Source organism: Bidens hawaiensis, unplaced genomic scaffold (assembly GCF_021521415.1).
Source record: "Bidens hawaiensis isolate Kalapana, Puna unplaced genomic scaffold, B.hawaiensis_p1.1 tig00003378_1, whole genome shotgun sequence".
Classification (NCBI taxonomy): Eukaryota; Viridiplantae; Streptophyta; class Magnoliopsida; order Asterales; family Asteraceae; genus Bidens; species Bidens hawaiensis.
In genome coordinates, this window is record NW_027491188.1 from 1,434,850 (window position 1) to 1,457,869 (window position 23,020).

The following is a 23,020-nucleotide window of genomic DNA, read 5'->3' on the forward strand; positions in this document are numbered from 1 at the left end:
AACAGATGCACGCAGCACGAACAGACAGTCAAGGCTTCACTGTAGCTTATCATAATTACATCATAAACATACAAACAAACGTACTTGTGAACGTACATACATACATACTTGCGTATTTACAAACTGTGATTGTAGTACGCACAACTGATTTATTGAAACTCGTGAAACTCACCAACTATTTATAGTTAACCCGTTTTAACATGTTTTTCAGGTACTGGATTGGATTAGAAAGTCAATGTGCTACATGTTTGACTTGCGATAAATGCTGGGTGAATTGATGCAAGTGTGCTAATAGGAAGTAAAACCGCTTAAGGGGCTGGATTTAGTTTGTAACATATAGTTGTAAATGAAGTTAGATCAACGTAAAATGTTGTAAAGTAGTTTGTATTATTCTTTATATACAATGCGGTTGATATCAGAGGTGTCTGTTACATTTCCGTTTTACGCTTCCGTAAATCGCTTAACGGGGTGTGACAGCAAGCAATTGTGAATCCACAAATACATGAATATTTTTAACTTCTAAATCCTTAGATAACTGAAGGCTAGCAATTAAAGCTTCGTGCTCAGCTTCATTATTGGTGGCTTGGAAATCACATATGATTTCCTAGGGTATTATGTCCCCCTGTGGTGATTTCGGGATGATTCCTAAGCCTTTCCCCCTTACATTTGAGGCCCCAACAATATCCATTTACCCTTATCCTGGTCTAGTTTTTGAACTTCCCAGTCAACTTCTTGTTGGATATCACTACTGAAATCAGCCACAAAATCAGCTAAAGCTTGGGATTTAATTGTTGTTCTATGCTCATAGACAAGATCATAAGCACTAAATTTAGCAGACCACTTAGCTATCCTACCAGACATTTCAGGTTTTCTTAAAACGTTTTTAATAGGATAATTAGTTTTAACAACGATAGTTTGTCTCAAAATAGTGTCTTAACTTGGTAGAGGTCATAACTAAAGCTAAAATTAATTTTTCTAAATGAGAATACCTAGTTTCACCATCTAGTAGACTTTTACGTACGTAGTAGATAGGATGTTGTTGCCCTTCGTGGTCTTTGACTAGTACAACACTTATAGTGTCTCAGGATACCGCCAAATAGAAGAACAATGGCTCGCCATCTTCAGGCTTCATGAGTAAAGGTGCTGATTAAAGGTATTGTTTTAAGTCTTCAAGCCTTCTCATGCTTCTGTCTCTATTCAAACTTCTTGTTATTTTTAAGGATCTCATAGAACTCTTTGCACCTTTCCGAGAATCTTGAGATAAAGCTATGCAGGGCTGCGATCATGTCGGTTAATCTTTGAACATCCTTTACGTTGGTGGGTGCTTTCATGTTCACGATGGCTTTGAGATGCTCTGGGCTTGCTTCTATCCTTCTCTTAGAAACCATGTATCCCAAAAACTTGCCTGCCCCCACTCCAAAGTGACACTTGAACGAGTTCAGCTTCATGTTGTATTTGTCAAGGATATCAAAGGCTTCTTCAAGATCCTGGAGGTGATCCCCAGATTTCTTTGATTTCACCACCATACATCGATATAGACCTCCATGTTGTCCCTCAGTTTTTCTTTGAACATCATGTAGACCAATATTTGATAGCTTGCACCTGCATTTTTCAAACCAAAAGGCATTGCAGTGTAACAAAATATACATGTTTGAGTCATGAGTGACATGTCTTCTTGGTTCCATTTGGATTTATTGGAATCCTGAGGAGGCATCCATAAAGGTCAGCATCTCATGCCCAGCAGTCGCATCCACCATGAAGTCTATATGCGGCAATGGGAAAGGATCTTTAAGGCAAGCCTTGTTGAGATCTGTGTAGTTGACACAAACTCTCCACTTTCCATTCTTCTTATGGACTACCACCACGTTGGCCAACCATCTTGGGAACTTTACCTCCCTGATCATCCCTACTTTCAACAATCTCTCAACCTCTTCTTGGATGATGACATTTCTTTCGGGTGCGAACTTTCTTCTCTTTTGTTGAATTGGCCTGACACGTTTATCCAATCCCAATTTGTGAGTAATAAAATTTTTAGAAATGCCTGTAGAGTCCTCGTGTTTCCATGCAAAGGTTGAGATTATGCTTTTGAGGAACTTGACCAACTAATCTTCTATTTCTTTGGTAATCCTGATTCTCATCAACACATTGATGTCGGAATCCTGACCATTTAACCGTACTTCTTTGACCTCTGGTTCAGCTGCTTCCAAGACATCAAGTGCTTTATTCTTTGATTGCTATGCCTGAGTTGGTTTGGTTGTTGGCTTCATTGAGGAAGCATAACAATATTTAGTTTCTTGTTGATCTCCTTGAATCTTAACGATCCCCCATGGTGTCGGCATCTTGATGCATTGGTGATAGGTTGAGTGGAATGCTTTCATCTCGTGGATCCAGGGTCTACCTAAGATAACATTGAAAGAAGTCAATGCATCAATAACACAGAATTTATGGATAGAGTTTACTCCTTCAACATAGACTAGAAGCTTGATCTCTCCCACTGTATTCTTGGTTCTCCACTGAATACCGCCAAGACTGAAGACTTCGCTACAATCTTGGATTCTAATAACCCTATAAATATGACCCTCACAACTAAGCTTTAATATTAAAACGAAAATCCTAAAACCACACACAGCCGGCAAGTGTACCGATCGCAAGTAGTATAGACTTAGGAAGTCCGAGTATCGAACACGTGGACACGTCAGAACGCTAAAGATCACTAACCCTAGACAAAACCTACCTTAGAATAATAATTATATTGATTTTTGATTTTTAAATACTTAACAGAACTAACTATACTGACTAACAAAACTTACCAAAAATAGAAAACTTAACGGGGAACTAACTGTGTTAACTTAGGATGGAGAAAAACGTCTACCTATATCTGAATCAAATTGTAGGCCTAAAAAGCTAATGGATTGAATGATATCTAGACACCGGTCCCTAAAGATGACACGACTAAGGATCGCTCGGGCTCACTAGATTACCTCTCGGTTTCACTCAACAAGCCTAAACTACTCAAAATCGCCTAAAACGACCAAACCGGGAAATAATTGCTAACGTGTTCTAATGAAGGATCACCTGTCGGTCTCACCAACACTCGACCCTAATGGTAATGAATACTACACAACCAAGGATAGAGGAACAATTCAACTTAAACCAAAATAGATCAACTAGTCGCTCAAAATTCCTAAACCTGACAAGAAACGAACTCGCTCTCGCGCAATCCTTATTCTAGCATGCAAAGGCAATGAAACAACCCTAACTTCCTATCACCTCTCGGTCTCAAGGAAGGTGTTTAACCACTGTACTTAATCCAATTAATTCCGCAACAAAACCCTACGGTTGTTCCTACCGCAAACAAACCCTAAACACAAAGTCTAGAATCAAACAATGCACCGATCAATCAACACAAAACTAATCAATCAACACACGGGGTTTATGCAATGAATCACTAGAATTTCCAGCCCTTAAACACAACCTATTTCATGTCTAAATCAAACTTTACAATAGCAATTCAAGTCTATCAATCAAACAATCTAAAAAAAAACCTATCAAAACCTAACAAGAATCATCATTCCTAGGTAGAACTAACAAGACTAGCCGAACATAATTTTTGGACAGCAGCAAACACTTAACAAAATCATCATTAAACTCATACCAATCATCATAAAAATCATCCAACAATCAATACTAACCAATAACAACTCAATCCTTAAAGCAATTGCAAAACTAGTTAACAATTCAACAAGTATAAGAAAGATTGATGAACAATAGTTGAAAGAAAGGATATGAGATGGCATCCGGGTGTTCTTTGCTGCTGTAAAACTTATGTAAAACCTTCCCGAGGCTTAGTTCTTGCTTGTTCTTCCTTCCCTAGCCGCCACAAGTCCAAACCCTAGCTCCACAAAACTTTTTCTCCTTTTCTTTCTTTCCTCCTGCTGCAATCGGACCAGTATCCAGCCCCTAGGGTTTTTATTTTTTTTATATAATATAATATAATATGGTCTTGGGCCTCCATGATGCCTACGGGTCAGGCCTTGAGCTTTGTCTTGAACTTGTATGCACTCGTAGAATGCTCGAAAAGTCCCGGTTTTCATCTTTCTTTCACCCAAACCTACAAGATTAATAAATGTACGTAAAACCTATCTAAAACAAGTTAAAACATATAAAATATAATATAATACGTAGATAAAACGTGCGGAAAATACTAGTGTTTTACAACACATCATTCACCGAACTTCCATTGTTCACCAAGATCCTGCGTACAAAACAATTAGAAATAAAAAGGGTTATGACCAATCCATCATGATGAGGATCCTGAATATTGTTTCTGTCCTCATCATCGAAAGTAACTCCGTATTCTCTAGGCAAGGTCATCGTCTTAGTTGGTCCCTCGGGCTTTTCTGCTCTGGCTATTTTGGCATTCCTTCTAGCTGCTGAGTAGGACGTGCCGCATATATCTGATGCTCCGAAGATAACGTTTACAATTAGAGCACCGGGTGGTGGAGATTCTGCTCTTTTGGGATCCTACTTAGGATCCAGGTTTTGATTCTTCTTCCCCATCAACTCTTTTAAGTGACCTTTGCTAAGTAAGTAGCTGATCTCCCTCCTTGGAGCAATGCAGTCTTCAGTCACGTGACTGAAATCCTCATGAAAAGCGCACCATTTGGACTTGACTTTCCAGGCAGCATTTTTCTCGTTCTTTCTTGGCCATCTCGCCTTTTCACCTAGATCCTACATAGCACACATTAATCCAAGAATATCAAATGAAATACAATAATCATGTAACTCAGGATAAGATTGATCATCCTCATCATCGTCTACCATATTGACCCTATCGTTCATGGAATAAGGTTTGGATCGATATGGTTTAGACGATGGGGAATCTGACTTCTTGTTCGGGTGATTGTAGCTGCTGGAACCATCCAACCTCTGCTGAATCTTCCTATCTTCTTCCAGCCTGATGAACCTTAGAAACCTGTTCCTTGCTTCGTCCAGATTCCTACAAGGATTCATGACGAGATCCTCGTAGAACGAGGTATCCATCTTGAAAGCTTGCACAGCCGTTGCAACATCTAGGTTGGGGATCTTTGGAGCTTCCTTGCTGAATTTGCTGACGAAATCCCTAAGGGGTTCATCATTGCCCTGTGGTACTCAATACAAGCCACTAGTTAACCTTTCAAAACTTCTACTGCAAAAATATTGGTTATTAAACGAATTAACTAAATGAACTAAAGATTTAATAGAGAAAGGATGGACACTTAGGAGCCATTTCAACGTAGCTCTGGTGAGGTTTGAGCCAAAACCTTTTCATAAACAGGCTTCCTTGAGATTTTGAGGTATGTGGTTGATCTCCATTCTTTCCCGTTATTAGGCGAAATGTTCTTTAGGATCTTTGGTTCCATCGTACAGCTTTATGCTTGGGGTCCAGAATCGCTTCAGGATCTCAGCATCACATATGGGGGGTGTGAATCTTGAGATCCTGTAACGTTGCTTGGAGCTACCTCCAGAATTGGTTGGACTATCCCATGTACGCTAGAGACTAACTCTTTAAGTTTTTGTAATTCCTTCTGTACCATTGAGCGGATACCAGAATCCTGCGTAGCATCAGGGTTAGTCACAAGAATAACAACATTATTAAAATTACCAGTATCGGGAATCCTAGCTTGGGATCCCGGAATATCACCGAATTCCCTAGTGGGAGTTGCCCTCGTGTCCTGGACAAGGTCACTCGTTCTGTTTGCTGATTGCATGGACGGAAGTCGTCATAATGATTCCCCTAGGATCCCGACACATCAAAGTTCGGGTTCCTAGGCAGCAATGGAGTGAAGGACTCCTCCGCCGGCGTTTTCCCTTGTTCTCGAATATCCCAGAGCTCCCTTATGATTGAGTTGTTGGTTTGCTTCTAAGCCTCCATGTGTTCCTTCATCTGCATTAAAACATCAAAAATATCATCGTTAGACATAAAGACAGGTCTCGTGTTGGGAGACACAGAACTTTGGACTGGTACACCGGCTGAAGGCCTTATTGTAGGAGGAAGCATGTTGTTTGATCCAACAGCTCCTGAGATGTAAATGCCGACGTTGGTCGTCTTCCTCTGCAGGTGGAGTAGGAAGTGGTTGAGTAGCTCCGGAAACTGTGGTCGTCATGGTGAAGATGTAGCTTTTGATTAAGAGGCCATTTTTAGTGTAGATTTTTAAGGTAACGGTTTAGGATGGATGTAAATATGTATATGAGTATGAAAAATACCACTCCCCTACGGTGTGCACCAAACTGTTTTGGTTAAAAATTACTAAAGCAATAATTGAACAAATCCGTTAAGTGAGGTAGTGTGCTTTTCAATAACCAGGTAAGTAAACGCGATAAAAGTAAGGTGGACACAGTGATGTAGCGAGGAAAAACCTAGGATCCCGGTGAGGATCTTAGAAAAAAAAACCTTGGGAGGGGAAAATTATCCCCTCCCTCAATTTATTAAAATGAAAAATAGGTTACAACTCGAGAGCCAAGTATGATGAAGTCTAGAGTATAGTAAGTGGAAGTGTTGTGTGTAAAAAGATGTGTACCTATCCATCACAATGACCTCCTTATATTGTATAAACAAGTATCTTGACATTAATAGCTATTAACTACACCTATGAAAGAGCTGTTGGACTGGTCTTGCTTGGTCTCCAAGCTCTTCATATTCAAGCAACGAGTTACTAGCCGTTGGGAGTTGTTAATAGGCCGTTTCAGCTGAGATAACTTCACACTTGTAACTGATAGCGAGGATCCCAGGCTTTTAATGTGTCTTTTAATGCAATCATTAGTCTTTGACGGTTACATAACTTGTTGCAGGCGTTTGACCAAGCATTTAATGCATTTTCATTGTCCTTAAATCTTCAAAACGATCTGAAAAATTATAGCCGTTCGTGAATAATACAACAGTCCAGGATACCGAACCTGTTTGGGATCCTACTGGAAAGATACTAAGGCTCTGGATCACTAAGCAAGAATTTGACCCACAAAACCCACCTTATGACCTTCCAAGATCAACTAAATTAAGTGGCATAGGTGTAATTAATTTCATGCATCGATGAAACCGGCCATTTATAAATCAAAAGTATAAAACACTTACCCAAATAACCATCTGTTAAACCAGTTAGTGATATAAGAAAAGATTTCCTCTAACCGAAAGCAACAATGATCAACACATGATTCGTACAACACAAAGATTTCAGATTTACAGAATGAGAAGTAAAATAGGATAAAGTGATTAAGAAAACCAAAAGTCAAACCCCAAATAACAAACTGAAAAAACCGAGAGACAAAGAGAACGAATAGTAACTCAAAAAGTGGATAAAACCCTAACCTGAAAGGCTGAAACAACCGTTGCCTACCACCACCGATGAGAACTGGTTCTGATTAATAAGTTGCCAAAGCCATGCACCATGGCTGACCTAAAAGATACATCGATTACAATGATTAGCAGCCAAGAATGCGCTTACCTGACAGACGCTGGGTGTCGGAGACGATGGTGAATCGGAAAATGTTGAGCAACCGTCGGTGGCGGCGAACACGGAAGACGCCAGAGTGTATGGTAAAAATAAAAATGAGAGAAGGATGAAAACTACTGGTGAAGAAAAGCTCAAAAGCAAAGAGGATAAAGCTAGAAGCAATACATGTGCCTTAGTTGACAGAGGTTGGCACGTAGCCAGCACTATGTGGAGAAGATATTGTACCTTGAGCTTCAGTAACTGTACATTTGATGAACAGTGGAAATTGTGAGAGGAAGCAAATTTGGTTTTTCATATATATATATATATATATACACACACACACACACTAGGTTAGGTACCAGTGTATATCACGTGTTGAAAAAATTAATTTTATAAGTCCTTACAATTCAAAATACCAATAGCAAAAATGGTTGAGAATAGAAGTTCATAAATAAATTAAATATAAACGTAAATACGTAATCTATAAATACAATACAAACTTTTTAATCTTAGGTTGATGGCCGTGTCTATATGACCTGACTTGTGGTATTTAAGATTAGATATTTTACATTGTCTCTACATTTCAATGTTGAGGATGCTGGGCGAATATAAATTTTGTTAATTTTGTTGTAATAATCAATCATTGATTTCATGAATGACACCATTTATAGGAGCAAGTATGGCTCTTTCACTGAAGAATTCTTGAATTTTGATGTGTTGTAGAATGGAAGGATACACAAAGTCAATTAAACATGGATTAATATAATAGCAAAATACATATACAAATGTGTGATTCAGAAACATAAGATAATAAGGTTAATAGCAAGTGCAAAACCAACGATATGTGTCTTTACCAAGTTTAACCTAAATACATCAAAAACTGGTAACAGATACTTATAATTACAATGACATAAGGTTTATTTACAACACTGTTAACTACAACAAACGTTGATTTACATCTATATGCAATGACATGAATTATATCTAATTTTATAAATGAAACATACAATTCACAATTCCTTAAATGTCTCATTATACAACATTTGTAATTGTATTGGTAACATTGCCATTAAGTTGAATGTAATTGTTAAACTTTAGCAAATGAATGTTCAGCATGCTCCCCAACATCTTATTTCCCTAAATACCACAATATAGAGCCTAAAATTCGTATTAAGTCAATTATTTATATTACATTTTCACTCTCAAGAACCATTCCTAAGGAGTATAGTTTATCTTTTTCTATAGGTCATTATCTATTTAAGGATGCAGTATGTTTAACAAAACTACACGTAGTTATCTCCTAAATAATCATATAATGTACATCCATTCTGCTATAAAAACCAAGTTTTTTACGCCATCTTAGGGGTTGTTTGGGATTCCTTATGGCTTATCCACTTACAAACTTTAACTGTCTCAAACATCTTATAACTTTTAAGTTATAAGTTCTAAGTAATAAGTAGATAAAATAAGCAATCAACACCCCCTTAATTAAGAGAATGTTTGGGATTGAGTTTGAAATATGCTTATTGTCTTATTGGCTTTTTCAAAAAGCCATTTTAAAATCAAGATTTGGGGCTTTTAAAAAATGTTTTTTAACCATTTCAAAAGGCTAAAATAAAAAATATTTTTGTGATTGCCAAACATCTTTTAACTTACTAGCTTTTTAAGAAAGCCTAGCTAATAAGGTATTTAAACTCAATCCCAAACGTGCTCTAACTTATCCAAAACAAACTGATAAACAAAGAACTACAGTAATGCGTATACAATCCGAGGCTGGGCTTACAGTAAAAGTAATACAAATGGGATAACAAAAGCTGTGTCAGTCATGGCCTTATTAAAGGACCGATAGGATACCATGATGTAAATCAAATAAATTATCTGTCATGTTAATATATTTTATTTTTAGGATACATGGAGTGCTTATAGGTTAATCATTATGAATGAATATGTAAAAGTAACCTTGTTTTACGAAAACAGAGATTATAAGATATAGAAAAATTGTAATTGTTATGGGGTTTGGTTTTTTAAATGGTTATAAATGACGAAGAGGGCAAATCAATTCCCTAAAAAGTAGTTGTTTAAAATTCAAAAAAAAAATAAATAAATGAGATACATTTAAAAATGGTAATTAGTCAACTTCATATTATGATAATATATTAACTGCATATATCATGGAAACGTTACACCCTTTGACTATATTCTATGATTGTTTCTTATATTTATGGTAATACTTTTGGTAAACATTAATTTTGTTAATTAAAAAATAATAGGCCTATTATAAAAGGCGGTAGGTTTAGGCAGTATTTTGAGAATGAGGAGTGGCTAAATTGAGGACACGTGGCAAATAAAACATTTATTTATTAAGTAGTATATATATATATAATATAAACACATTTAAGTTTTAACTCCCATTCGCGCAGTCCCACATAACTAGACCTAATAAAATAATGAAAAAGAAGAAAGATGTAAAGATAACGGCATTTTGATTAGAAAACTGACAATTGAACAACCAACCGGGGTGTACCGAACTCACAATCATCATTCATCACGGCAAATCACAATTGAACAACCAGTCGTCGATACAACAGATCTGGTTTTACCCATTACAACAACAGAAGTTGTTAGAGAGATGTAGCCTTTCAACAACGAAGTATGTGAAGCTCAATTTACGCAATCAGACTGGTGATGAGAATTTATGCGATAGTTGCATTTATTATATTGAAAAAAATTACTTTGAAATGTATCTATAGATGATGTAATGACTAGCTTATAAAAAACAGAACCCGTAAACACACATATTAACATTTATATAGATTAGGATAAAAAAAACATATTTATTTAAAACGACGTGTAGTTTGTTGGTAAAATTTGTGTGGTGTGGCTGCGAGTCGACACAAATTTAGTTAGTATCGGGTTACGACACCTGATTTAAACCAAAAGGTAAATTCTTCAATGCCCAAATACAACAAATTAGCATATTAATAAAAATTGTATTTCGGCGGCTAACAAACATAAATTCGATTGGTAATGGGTTACGACACCGAAACTAAACGAAATAATAAATTCGTCAACGCTCAAATATAATAAGTTAACATATTTAAGACGGAAAAAACGCGACGAAACATAGAAAAAAACCCTGCAAGTTGCGGCGGCGAGTCAACACGCATTTGGTTGGTATATCAACGGTATCAACACTAAATCATAAACATGAATTAGTAAGCTTAAAATAAACACGAAAAATAAAATAAATAAAAAAGAAACAAAACACCATGTTTAAGTGGCCCAACCTTGTTAGGCCACGTGTATAATAAAAACCGGTGTCACCAAACATGACTATTAAACTATATATAGATAATATAAATAATCTCTCAATAAAGTATTCAGTATTTTGTAATATTTTTTCTAGCTTAACAGGCATGTCAACATGTTGCGTTGGACGGTCCACGGCATAGATGCTTTTTTAATTGTTATTTTGGATCGCTGATGAGGCACTAACCTACTCGTTCACCTACATTCCTTGAGACTGGACTACTGGAGACCACCCTCAAAAGAAAGGAAGCCCATAATAAGTGAGAAAAGTCAAAAACCCCATGTCCTAACTTAAAACCTTTTTATTTTGTCATAGGTTTGACTTATATTCCAGACCTTTCCTTTTTAAAGTGAAGTTTTGGATGCATCATCTCAATCACTTGAACTAGGATTATTGGCTCTATGCCATGTGTAAAAATATACTAGACTTTATGGTATTAATATTAACCTAAGATTACGGAATAAGCATGTTGTAACAAATGCCATTGTTGACTGTTGGATACTGAAGACACACTAACCGGACCCCGGGCAGATTACTGGTAACATGGGGGTTAGATAGATGTTTCCCACGAGGGTTTAGACCCTGAGAAGATGGTTCTTCTGATAACCTGCAAAACAGACACCGTGAGCTTGTCACTGAGAAGGGGGGGTTCCTCCTTGTGACCACCCTCCGGCGTGAGAATCAGACTAGATTGCTCTTTAAATATAAGTGTATATTAAGAGATTGCTAGAGCAGATATCAGGTATATATGATGATACAAGATAAGATGAGATGGTCATACCATTTGTGGTATTTATAGCCGAAGGTAGGTTTCCAAGGAGGTGTGCCCGGCTGCAACAGTGTTCCTGTTCCACCAACAGTGGCCTACGCACGTGCCCTGCTGGTAGTTGGTGGGTAGGCAGCGGCTGATAGTGACCAGGCCTGCTGTGTACTATTCCTTTTCCACCAACTGCCGGCTACGCACGTGGTATGGCAGTAGTTGGTGAGTAGGCAGCGGCTAATAGTGACACAGTACAGGAGCATGCTGCTCGCCATACTGTGTCAGTAAGCTGTCGTATCTTTAGTCAGATCTTTTTCCCATACCTCGTCAGGTACAGTACAGAAGATCTTCCTGTATCGTACGGACTGGCTTATTTGGGCGGGAGTATTCCCCCTCCCGCCCTTGTGCGGGATAGTTCCCGGCTTCGCTCATTCCTTCAGGTGACACTGATTGAGAGCTAAGTGCCTTGTGCGTGTAGCCATGCTGCGCGGGTGGCCTTCCCTGATGGCTTGTATCCGAGGCTGCGGGGACAGGCGGAGTCCTTCACCATCGGGAGGCATTTCCTGCGGGACCAGCTTGCGTACTGCGCGTAAGGACGTCACGTCTCTGAGCATGGTTGGTCCTGCGGATCCAGTTGGTTTCTGCGCAGACGTCCCTCTTCAAGGTGAGTCTTGCGGGTCCAACTGGGCTCTGCTTGGACCTACCTCTTCAAGTCCCCCCAGTCCAATGTTCTTCTCATGAGTGTTTAATAAAGTGAGGTGAACTTTTGGACTTAAGCAGAGGGTTTTGAAAAGGGTTTTTTAAGGTTTTCCATGGGGATTCTTCCCGCGGAAGTCCTTGTCACTTGCAGAAATTCCCGAGTTTCCTGCTTGGTCTTTGGGTATGATGCGGGTAGGTCTGTAACCTCCTCGCAAGTCAGGAGCGTTGAGTCCCACTTGTGTGGATTCTCCATGCGGTTTTGGTAGTTTTGAACATAGTGATCAATTATGTTAAAACCACCAATTCCATCCTGGAGCTTCAAACAACGTAGTTCTCGACGTTCCCGCTATGCGGGGATGTTATTTCCGTTTCCGCAAGCATTGCCCAGAAGATCCTTCTTGGTTTCAATTCCCAGCGGAGCGCTAGGTATGTGAAGGGTTTTGCCTTACCACTGTACCTGCGCTCGTCTTATGGTTACTTTACTTCCAAGGTATTCCCGGCGTCAATTCCCTGCGGGTGCTAGGTATGTGAAGGGTTTTGCCTTAACACTGTACCCGCATCCGCCTTACGGTTACTTGTTCGCCAAGGTTCTTGGCTTCAATTCCCTGCGGGTGCTAGGTATGTGAAGGGTTTTGCCTTAACACTGTACCCGCAGCCGTCTTTCGGTTACTTGTTTGCCAAGGTTTTCTTGGCTTCAATTCCCTGCGGGTGCTAGGTATGTGAAGGGTTTTGCCTTAACACTGTACCCGCATCCGTCTTACGGTTACTTGTTTGCCAAGGTTTACTTGGCTTCAATTCCCTGCGGGTGCTAGGTATGTGAAGGGTTTTGCCTTAACACTGTACCCGCATCCGTCTTACGGTTACTTGTTTGCCAAGGTTTACTGGGCTTCAATTCCCTGCGGGTGCTAGGTATGTGAAGGGTTTTGCCTTAACACTGTACCCGCATCCGTCTTACGGTTACTTGTTTGCCAAGGTAAGGGGTATCTTCCCGCTTACTTTTTAATCTTTTTGAATTTTGAATTTTGAAATTCGAAAGGTTGGTGAAAGGATAAGAACAGTCCAAACATCTGAAACGTCGTGCGACGGTTTTTTCTGACTGTGTCAGGACGTGCAGGAAGTTATGGTGACGTGACAGTACATGGTCATTCCAGACGCTTTTTCAGGCGCGTGGGCGCTATTTTTCGGGCGCGTGGCCGCGAAATTAATGGTATGCGTCCTGTCAACAGCTGTTGCCAGCTTGCTTTTTGCCACGTGTCATAGTTTCATTGCACCTTCGTTTTCTCTCTCTTCCGCATTAATTTCATCGCATTAATTGCGATTAGTATATAAAGGGGGAGAGGGTTCTTTGTAATCCACACTTTCACTCTTCTCTTCATCTCTTAAGCGATTTCCGGCGAATACTCCCCTTTTCAGGCAAGCATTCTCCCGAAATCGTTTTCTTCTTTCCTTCACAAGATGTCGTCTCGTGATGTTGAATCCATAGCCGATGACAAGAGTACTGCTGGTGAGTGCCAGTGTGCTCTGCCTGGCGATCTGTACCGGTATGTCGTCAGGAAGTTCATGCTCGAGTCTCTCGAGCCTGAGTTTCCTGAACCCCATCATACTGTGTACGATGCCCCTAGAGGCAAGATCGGGGTTTATGCAGCATTCTTTGTTTATGGGAATCTTAGGTTCCCATTGACAAAGTTTGTTTACCGTGTCCTCGAGAGGCACGGTGTTCATTTGACCGAGTTGCATCCCATGGCGATCGCCAAGATTCGCCACTTCGAGTGGGTGTGCCGGATTTTGGGCGTCGAGCCCTACGTTGACCGCCTGATGACCTTCTACACTTGGAGGTGCATCCAGGGGTGGTACACGTTGACAACCCGTATTAAGGGTTTAAAGATCTGCGCGACCGAGCGCAGTCTTCGCTCATGGAAGTGGGAGTTCTTCTTCATATCCGCTCGCGCCATCCCCATTGCCATGAAATTCAAGAACGGGCAAGCACTTCCCAGCCTTCACGCCTCCAACTACCAGGAGGCGGAATGGTTTGCGAAGATATCTCGGGTCCAATCTCCGGTTTACCGGTTTGCGGAGTCCGGGATGGTGATGCTGGGGATGAGCCGGGTGTGGAAGGAGGCTGATGCGCGCAAGATTCCGATCGTCCTCGAATACGGTTCGAACTCTGTTCCTTACGGTATGCCTTGTTTCCTTTTGTTGATTTTGAAATTTCTTCTAACTTTTTTCTTGTTTATTTCAGAGGGGAACGACTTGCAGTCGCTCCTTAATCCGCGGGAGGCTGACGGTCCCGCCCGGATGGGTACTCGCGCTTTGGACGAGAACGAGTTGCCCATCCTCGAACAAACGGCGGATCGGTTCGTGGAGGTCTATCCGCAAGGCCATGATATCCAGAGCGCCAGGCGGCCAGGTAAGGCGATCTTCAACCCTCGACCCCTCAATGTTGAAACCTCTGCTGGAAATCCTTTAATCGTATGCTCTGATGAGGAATCCGCAGATGGTCCTCCGTTGGTGCGGAAGAAGAAGGCTGCCGGCGGGAAGGGGAAGGAGAAGGCCTCCACTGCCGATCAAGCGCCTCGGTCTGGTTCGGAGACCGAGAGCGAAGAGGTGGCGGGGAATCCCGGTGGTGATAAGACCACTGCTCCGGAGGTTGCGACTGTCACCTCCGGAGAGCCCAAGAAGACGACGGTGACCGGCGCAAAGAGGCCGGCTCCATCGGGTTCGTCCCCGCCTCTCCGTACCTTCAGGCTCAAGAAAACCCGTAAGTACAAATTTCCTTTATCTTTAGCTTCATAGTTTAATATCATTAACACTTATCTTCTTTACGCAGGCAAGGATGTTGACGCATTCCAGGGTGGAGCACAGAGTGGTACCTCCACGCCAATGACGGTAGGCCCGGTCAGCCTACCTGAGGCGACGACCCAAGCGGCTGCGCCTGCACCCGCTGGTTCAGTTGCTCACTCCTTTGAGCCGACTGTTCCAGCCGAGATGACGTCACCGCCGGCCGTGAGTGCGATTTTTACAGCATCCTTCACCGAGCCGGCGGTTACTATTGCTGCGGATTCCGCGGCGGCGACCGCGGCGGGTGCTACCATGCCCCCGCCACCGGCAACGACGGCCGGTCCATCAGGTACGCATGGGGCTTCTCGCCAATCTTTGCCACCTTCCCATCTGCCTGACCTCTTGGATGGATTTCCTTTGGGTTCAGATGATGGGTTCGGCGGCTATCGGCCTGTTATTGACCCTACAGGTGCGTAGGGTTCTTTCGGCCCATTTTTTTACATATATTTTTTATCATCTTTTCCTAACTGCTTTTTGTTTTTTGCAGTGTCGGATTCCAATGAAGTGTATGTTCCACGATGGAACATTCGCCGAGGAACAACCCTTCGCACCCCTGTGGAGTGCGTGGAATGGGCTCGTCACGCTGCTCCTAGTGGTGCGTTGGGGGAAGCCATGGCTAGCTACCAGGAGGGTAGGCTAACCAATGAGCTTCGGGTTCTCCTGGCTCGGATGCAGCCGCGCGTCGAGCTGCTTTGTCGTGAAAACGACAAGTTAAAAGCAGCTCGCCTTAAAGAAGTGGCTCAGGCGCGGGCTATCCGGGAGGAGAACCAAAGGCTATCCGCCGTAGCTGCGGAAAAGGAGAAGGCCTTCAAGGCCCTCGAGGTTGAAGTTCAGTCACGACTCGAGGCCCGTTCCAAGGCTGCCCAAGCTGTTAATGAACAGCTTCGGCTGGCTAAGGAGACTACGAGGAACGCAACCGAGAGGGCCACCAAGGCTGAAGCTGTTGCTGAGCCTCTACGCGTGGAAAATGAAGAGCTTAAAGCCAAATTAGAGGCTCTCCAGCAGGCTCATGATGCCTTGGCGATGGAAGACGCCAAAAAGCTCCAGGAAATCTTGGACCAGAGGGGGGTGCTTGACCATACTGAGCGTAAGCTAAAGGGCGTGGAAGAGGCTGCGGCTAAAGAAGTGTTGCTTGCCAACCTCAACAAGAGTGAAGCCGAACGCGCCCGTAACGAAGCTCAAGCTGCCCTCCAAGAAGCTCTGGTTGCCAAGGAATGGCTTCTTCGAGAAGCGTTGTCTCAGGTATGTTTTTCTTTTCTTTACGCTTTTCTTTGTAAATAGAAAAGGTTTTGACACTTGTATATTTTCTTGTAGGTTGTGCATCGGGTCTTCTCAGAGACCTCTTATGATGATGCTATGAGCGCAGCCCTCAACGCTTCTCACGAGGATGGGGAAAAGGTCGGCTTCCTGCTTGGTCTAGGGTTCGTTGAGAAAGGCATCCCGCCTTCCAACTTCCCTTTGTACAATGTAGATACTGAAGCTGTTTACGACCAAGCAGTGAATCAGTACGCCGCCTTCCCGCATCCGGTGGTGGAGAAGGTGAATGAAGTTGTTGCTGCTGATGATGGGCTAGCTATCCTTAAGGATTTCCTTGAACTGCCACGTTCTACTGACGGTGCTGGTCCAAGTGGAAGTGGCCCTGAAGCCTGATCCTGAAGATCCCTTCCCACTGCTAGGATAGATTTAGCTTGTATAGATTTATTTTCTTGTAGGCGGGTAGTTACCCGGCCATTCTTGTAATGAATCATTGTGAAATATAAATCTTTTTGCGGGTAAGACCGCTACTTTCGTTGGGTTCCTTGCTTTGTAAACGTTGTATGACTTGCATACTTTAGTTTAAATTAGCAATTTTTCAAGTGTTTAAAATAAGTTAACCTTTGAACGTGGTAGATAGGTGTGAATTTTGCTTCCTCTTCCGTGATTGTGCGGGTAGGACCGTCACTTGCACGTAGTAGGATGGCTAAACTTTACCATCTGACCAGCGTGTAGGTTTTCCTTATCTTTTGAGGATAAGTTAACCTTTGAACGTGGTAGATAGGTGTGAAGTTTTGCTTCCTCTTCCGTTATTGTGCGGGTAGGACCGTCACTTGCACGTAGTAGGAAGGCTAAACTTTACCATCTGACCTGCGTGTAGGTTTTCCTCATCCTTTTATTAGAAATTCTGTTTTGAACCGTTCGACGCGCGGTTGTCAATAGGTTAGTGTTCAGTTCCCTTTTTCATGATTCATGCGGATAGACCGGCACTTTCATTTAATGGGACTGAACTTTTCCCCTTCAACTGACCTGCGTGAAGGTTTGTCGTTTTTTGGGTTTATGCGGGTTTTGCCGCCTTCCCCTCGCAACGACTTTACGTAATTATGCGGTGAGAACCGGCATATCCGTGTTGAATAAATTAACCGTTCGACGCGCGGTTGTCAATAGGTTAGTGTTCAGTTCCCTTTTTCATGATTCATGCGGATAGACCGGCACTTTCATTTAATAGGAGGACTGAACTTTTCCCCTTCGACTGACCTGCGTGAAGGTTCGTCGTTTTTTGGGTTTATGCGGGTTTTGCCGCCTTCCCCACGCAACGACTTTCCACGTATTTATGCGGTGAAAACCGGCATATCCGTGTTCATAAAAATGTAAAATCATCAGCGTCAATGTTTTAAGGAGAATCGTTTCCATTAGAAGTGGCTCTTGGCCTTTTCTTTACAAATTTGGAATTGATTTACATGCAGACTGTGTAAATGAGCTCCCTTCCATGTTGTTGGGATGGGAGTGCCATCGAGCCGATACGCACCTGGTTCGGGATCTCGTTCTTTACGCAGCATGTAGTCTCCATATTGAAGCTGGAATTTTATTCGTGTTTTCCCCAGCTGGGGTTCTACACGCATCAGCCTGCTCAGTGTTCATTGCGCCACGAGGTGCGCGAGCGTCCCATCTCTGACGAATGCCTCGATCATGTCCTTTACGTCTATGCATTCTTCGGTGTTGTGGCCTTTTGTCCTGTGAAATTCACAGTATTTGCTCCGATCAGCATTGTGGCGATGTCGGATTATTTGAGGCTTTGGCCATGGGAGCTCCTCGGTGGCGAATATCTCGGTGACGCTTTTGGTGAGCGGCGTCCATCTGGGGTTCTTGTTGGACTGTACGTTATCCCTTCCGCCTAACCGATGCTGCAAGCCGGATGAGGTGTCAAAGTTTACTCTTGACTGCCAAATGCCTAGCTTCCGCTTTTTGTTTAATCGGGCGGTGAGAACGTTGTCTTCCCTTGTTCTCTGGGTGTAGAGGTTTGTGCTCTGTGAGAGATCTCTACCCAGTTGCTTCTCCGTTTCCGCAAAGCGTTTAGCTGCTGTCATGATGGCATCCCATATGGATGGCATGCCATCTTTACCTGTTAAGGTGCGGATGAGCTCTGGGTCGTTCGCGCCCTGGATAAAGGCAGCGCGAACAAGATCTTCGCTAATGTTACCCAGACTTAGCTTCTTCGAGTTGAAGCGAGTGATGAAGTCCAGCAAAGATTCATCTTTCTCTCGAATGCATTTGAGGATTGTCCATTGCTCCTCGGTATACTTTCTTTGCTGGCTGAAGTGTTGGCTAAACTTCTGTTGGAAGTCAGCCCAGTCATAGATGTGGTTGACCGGTAGACGATCGAACCACGCTCTAGCAGCCCCCACCAGTGTCATTTGGAACATGTAACACCATGTAGGTTCCGTCCAACTACTGACGGTTGCCCCCGCTATGAACCTGTTCAAATGATCGTCTGGATCAGATATACCATCATATGTGCCTATGCTGGACATTTGTTTGGCACTTTTTGGGGCGATTGCTTCCGCAATTTCCCTTGCAAATTTGGACGTTCCCGCATTTGCAACGTTTGGTCTGAATGTTTTGGAGAAGTCTCGTGGACTTCCACCTGTGCTTTTTGGTTTGAAGGCTTGTCCAAAATGCCTTCTCGGTTGGGAATCTGTTTCCTTACGCTTCCCTTTTGCCCTATGGCGAGGGTTCGCGTCGGAGTCGGATTCCTCCGAGTCATCCAAGTAATCTTCGAATTCGTCAGCCTGTTGGACGGAGCGCAAGCGTTCGTCCAACTCGGCTTGGAATTCCCTCTGACGTGCTTCCGCCCATGCCTTAACTTCATCGAGTGTTTGGCGGGGGAGTCTTGTTCGTTTCTCTAACTGGGCATCGGTGAATCCCAGTGAGCGATTATTTACTGCACTTGCCCCAGCTTGGGTAGCTGGGGTAGTGTTCGTAAAATTTACTTCACTTGCCCCGGCTTGGGTAGCCGGGGTAGTGTTTGTAAAAACTGTGTTGCCGATATTCCCCCCAGTAGCTGGGGTTGTGGTTACCAGAGTTTCTTTAACCATCTTGGAAGTTTGAAAAAACTGGAGAAAAATGTTCTAGCTTTTCCCACGGATGGCGCCAATGAAGAAACACTAACCGGACCCCGAGCAGATTACTGGTAACCTGGGGGTTAGATAGATGTTTCCCACGAGGGGTTAGACCCTGAGAAGATGGTTCTTCTGATAACCTGCAAAACAGACACCGTGAGCTTGTCACTGAGAAGGGGGGGTTCCTCCTTGTGACCACCCTCCGGCGTGAGAATCAGACTAGATTGCTCTTTAAATATAAGTGTATATTAAGAGATTGCTAGAGCAGATATCAGGTATATATGATGATACAAGATAAGATGAGATGGTCATACCATTTGTGGTATTTATAGCCGAAGGTAGGTTTCCAAGGAGGTGTGGCCGGCTGCAACAGTGTTCCTGTTCCACCAACAGTGGCCTACGCACGTGCCCTGCTGGTAGTTGGTGGGTAGGCAGCGGCTGATAGTGACCAAGCCTGCTGTGTACTATTCCTTTTCCACCAACTGCCGGCTACGCACGTGGTATGGCAGTAGTTGGTGAGTAGGCAGCGGCTAATAGTGACACAGTACAGGAGCATGCTGCTCGCCATACTGTGTCAGTAAGCTGTCGTATCTTTAGTCAGATCTTTTTCCCATACCTCGTCAGGTACAGTACAGAAGGTCTTCCTGTATCGTACGGACTGGCTTATTTGGGCGGGAGTATTCCCCCTCCCGCCCTTGTGCGGGATAGTTCCCGGCTTCGCTCATTCCTTCAGGTGACACTGATTGAGAGCTAAGTGCCTTGTGCGTGTAGCCATGCTGCGCGGGTGGCCTTCCCTGATGGCTTGTATCCGAGGCTGCGGGCACAGGCGGAGTCCTTCACCATCGGGAGGCATTTCCTGCGGGACCAGCTTGCGTACTGCGCGTAAGGACGTCACGTCTCTGAGCATGGTTGGTCCTGCGGATCCAGTTGGTTTCTGCGCAGACGTCCCTCTTCAAGGTGAGTCTTGCGGGTCCAACTGGGCTCTGCTGGGACCTACCTCTTCAGATACTAACTTGTCATATATCCTTCGGGAGATTTAGCTAAGCAATATTTCATTTCAACACTTCAGATAAATGAGACGTACGCTAGAGTTTATTGACGATGTTGAGGCTAATAGTGTCATTTGATTACTGAAACCGCATTGTTTTGTTTTTGTTGTTATATACAAAAATGTCGAGATAGGCATGTGAAGGAGTTTTACACATGATGTCTGAAACATATATCAAAATCATAAATAATGTTAAAATATTAAACATAGAAACGAATTAAAACTGCCGCATATGTCAAATATAACTTTTGTAACTCTAATCACAATTCGTAACAAAAGAATTAACGCATACCATAACGTGCACATGGTTTGACTAATTTAAGTTGTTGATAATCAATAGTTAATGTCAAAAGTCAAGTTCGTTAAGAGACCTTTTATTTTGGTTTTATTTTAAATAACGACATGCTTTTAAGACAAGTTCATTGGAGATCTTTTTTGGTTTTATTTTATAAAAAAACATGTTTTAAAGACAAGTTCGTCGGAGACTTTGTTATTAATATTTTAGTTTTATGTAAACAACACATGTTTTCAAATAATTCATAGATTTATAAATGCACTTGAATAGCAGTTAGTTACATACGCAAAAGAATATTGCGACGGTGCATATCAACCTCATGACAAAAAATTTGGTTCCATAATTAAATAGTGAATAATTATCCATGAGAATTGGCGGAATGTGACCACAATATCATAATAATGATCATAATGTGTTAAAATATGTGATATTGGTCACATATTGTTTCAATTCAATTTTTGTTTGTATTCTGTTATCTTTGCTAATATTTGTTTGTATTCTATTATCTTTGCTAATATGTGCGTTTTATTATGCATGTGAGTATTTTGGACAAGTAAACTAGAGATGCTGATGGGCTTTGTTGTAGGCTGGATGGGCTTGAAGTTTGGGCTTGTTTTGCTGGTTTTACAAGAAGTCTGATGGTCTATTACCTTTTCATCTTGATGTTTTATTTTAACCTCTTTTGAGATCTTTTGAATCAATTTTTGAGATGTTATACTTGGTCTTGATCTTATCCAGAATTTTTCAGATCTGGTCTCTGTATTCCTTTGTTCAATAATTAAAGTTCATGAGAGATTTTTAGTTCGTTGCATCTCTGATCAAATTCTGGTTGTTTAGTTCTTTTGTTATTGTAATCTGACAAGTTCTTTGTATTGAATCTTCTATCTGGTTGAATAATTTTGGGTTTGAGTTTGTGACATGGTATCAGAGCGACAATAAAGCTCTGATCCATCGCTCTTCCACAACTTTAGTTTACTCTTTAGGGTTTTCATAACTTGAAACCCTAATCTCTGGATCTTGGTGTTCGTCGTTCGTTTGGTGGTTGTTTTAGTTGTTAGTTGGGTTCGAGAAAAAGTCGAATCACTTGTCAGGAGTTCAAGGGTGACTCTATAACCCTAAGGGAAGGTTATGGGTCATTGAATCTTCTACAATATTGAAGAGTAACTTGGTAAACCTAAGTGAAGTTTACGAGCCATCAGTGGAGTTCATCACTGTGAGAGTATTCTATCCCTTTTAATTTCTGTTTTATTGTTATTTCATATTGCATTAGGCATATTTGGCTGGGTTAGGGGGGCAGCATTGTTGGTTAATTAGAGGCTTATTTGTTGCATTAAGCATCCTAGGAGTTCTTGTGCATCTTTTGTGTTTAAATCTTTCTTTAAAATGAGTGGTTCAGTTGATGGTTCTGGTGTTATTAACAATGATACACAAATAAGTCAGCTAGATATCAACAATCCCTTGAACCTCCATGCTAGTGATTCTAGTACTTTAACTATTATCAATTTAAAACTAAAAGGGACTAAAAATTATTTTATTTGGGCTAATTCTATGAAACTTGCTTTACAAGTAAAAAACAAATACGGTTTTGTGACTGGATCGTGTGTTAAACCTACTGATGATGTAGTTTTAGCAAGTCAGTGGGATAGATGTAACTCTATAGTACTCACTTGGATATTGAATTCTATTAGTGAGGAACTATATGTTGAGCTAGTCTATTCCCAACTTGCTGTTAAGGTTTGGGAAGACATGAAGGAAACATATGACAAAGTGGATGGGTCTGTGATTTTTAATCTGTATCAGAAGATCAATGGGCTTTCACTAAATGGTACTTCTGTTGCAGACTATTATCACAAACTCAACACTATGTGGAAGCAGTTTGATTCCATGGTTCAACTTCCTTCGTGTTCTTGCCAAGCATCAAAAAGTTTTAATGACTTCAACCACTTAATCAAACTTATGCAATTTCTTATGGGATTAGATGATATCTATCAGCCTATTAGAAGCAACTTGTTAACAAGGGAACCACTCCCCTCTGTTAAAGTAGCCTTTTCTATTGTATCTAGGAAGGAGTCACATAGGAATTCAATTAGTTCTCCTAACATTCAAAGTCAAAATGTTGGTTTTTTTGTTTAAAACTAGTCAAACCTATGACAATAGAAAGAAATTTGTGAGAGGACCTAATCCAAACCTTAAATGCTCTCATTGCAATAGAATAGGTCATACTA

At 41.8% G+C, this 23,020-nt stretch overlaps 1 protein-coding gene across 1 annotated transcript; it reads left to right on the forward strand.

Moving 5' to 3' along the window:
• Positions 1 to 22,178: 22,178 nt before the first annotated feature.
• On the forward strand, positions 22,179 to 22,928 carry LOC143623330 (uncharacterized). The gene has a single exon (XM_077094265.1). It carries the CDS (start codon positions 22,179 to 22,181, stop codon positions 22,926 to 22,928), a length of 750 nt encoding a protein of 249 aa, XP_076950380.1.
• Positions 22,929 to 23,020: the final 92 nt, after the last annotated feature.

What these genes read in the sequence shown, in the direction of transcription:
- LOC143623330 (XM_077094265.1), top strand. Translation starts at nt 22,179, where the DNA reads ATGAGTGGTTCAGTTGATGGTTCTGGTGTTATTAACAATGATACACAA.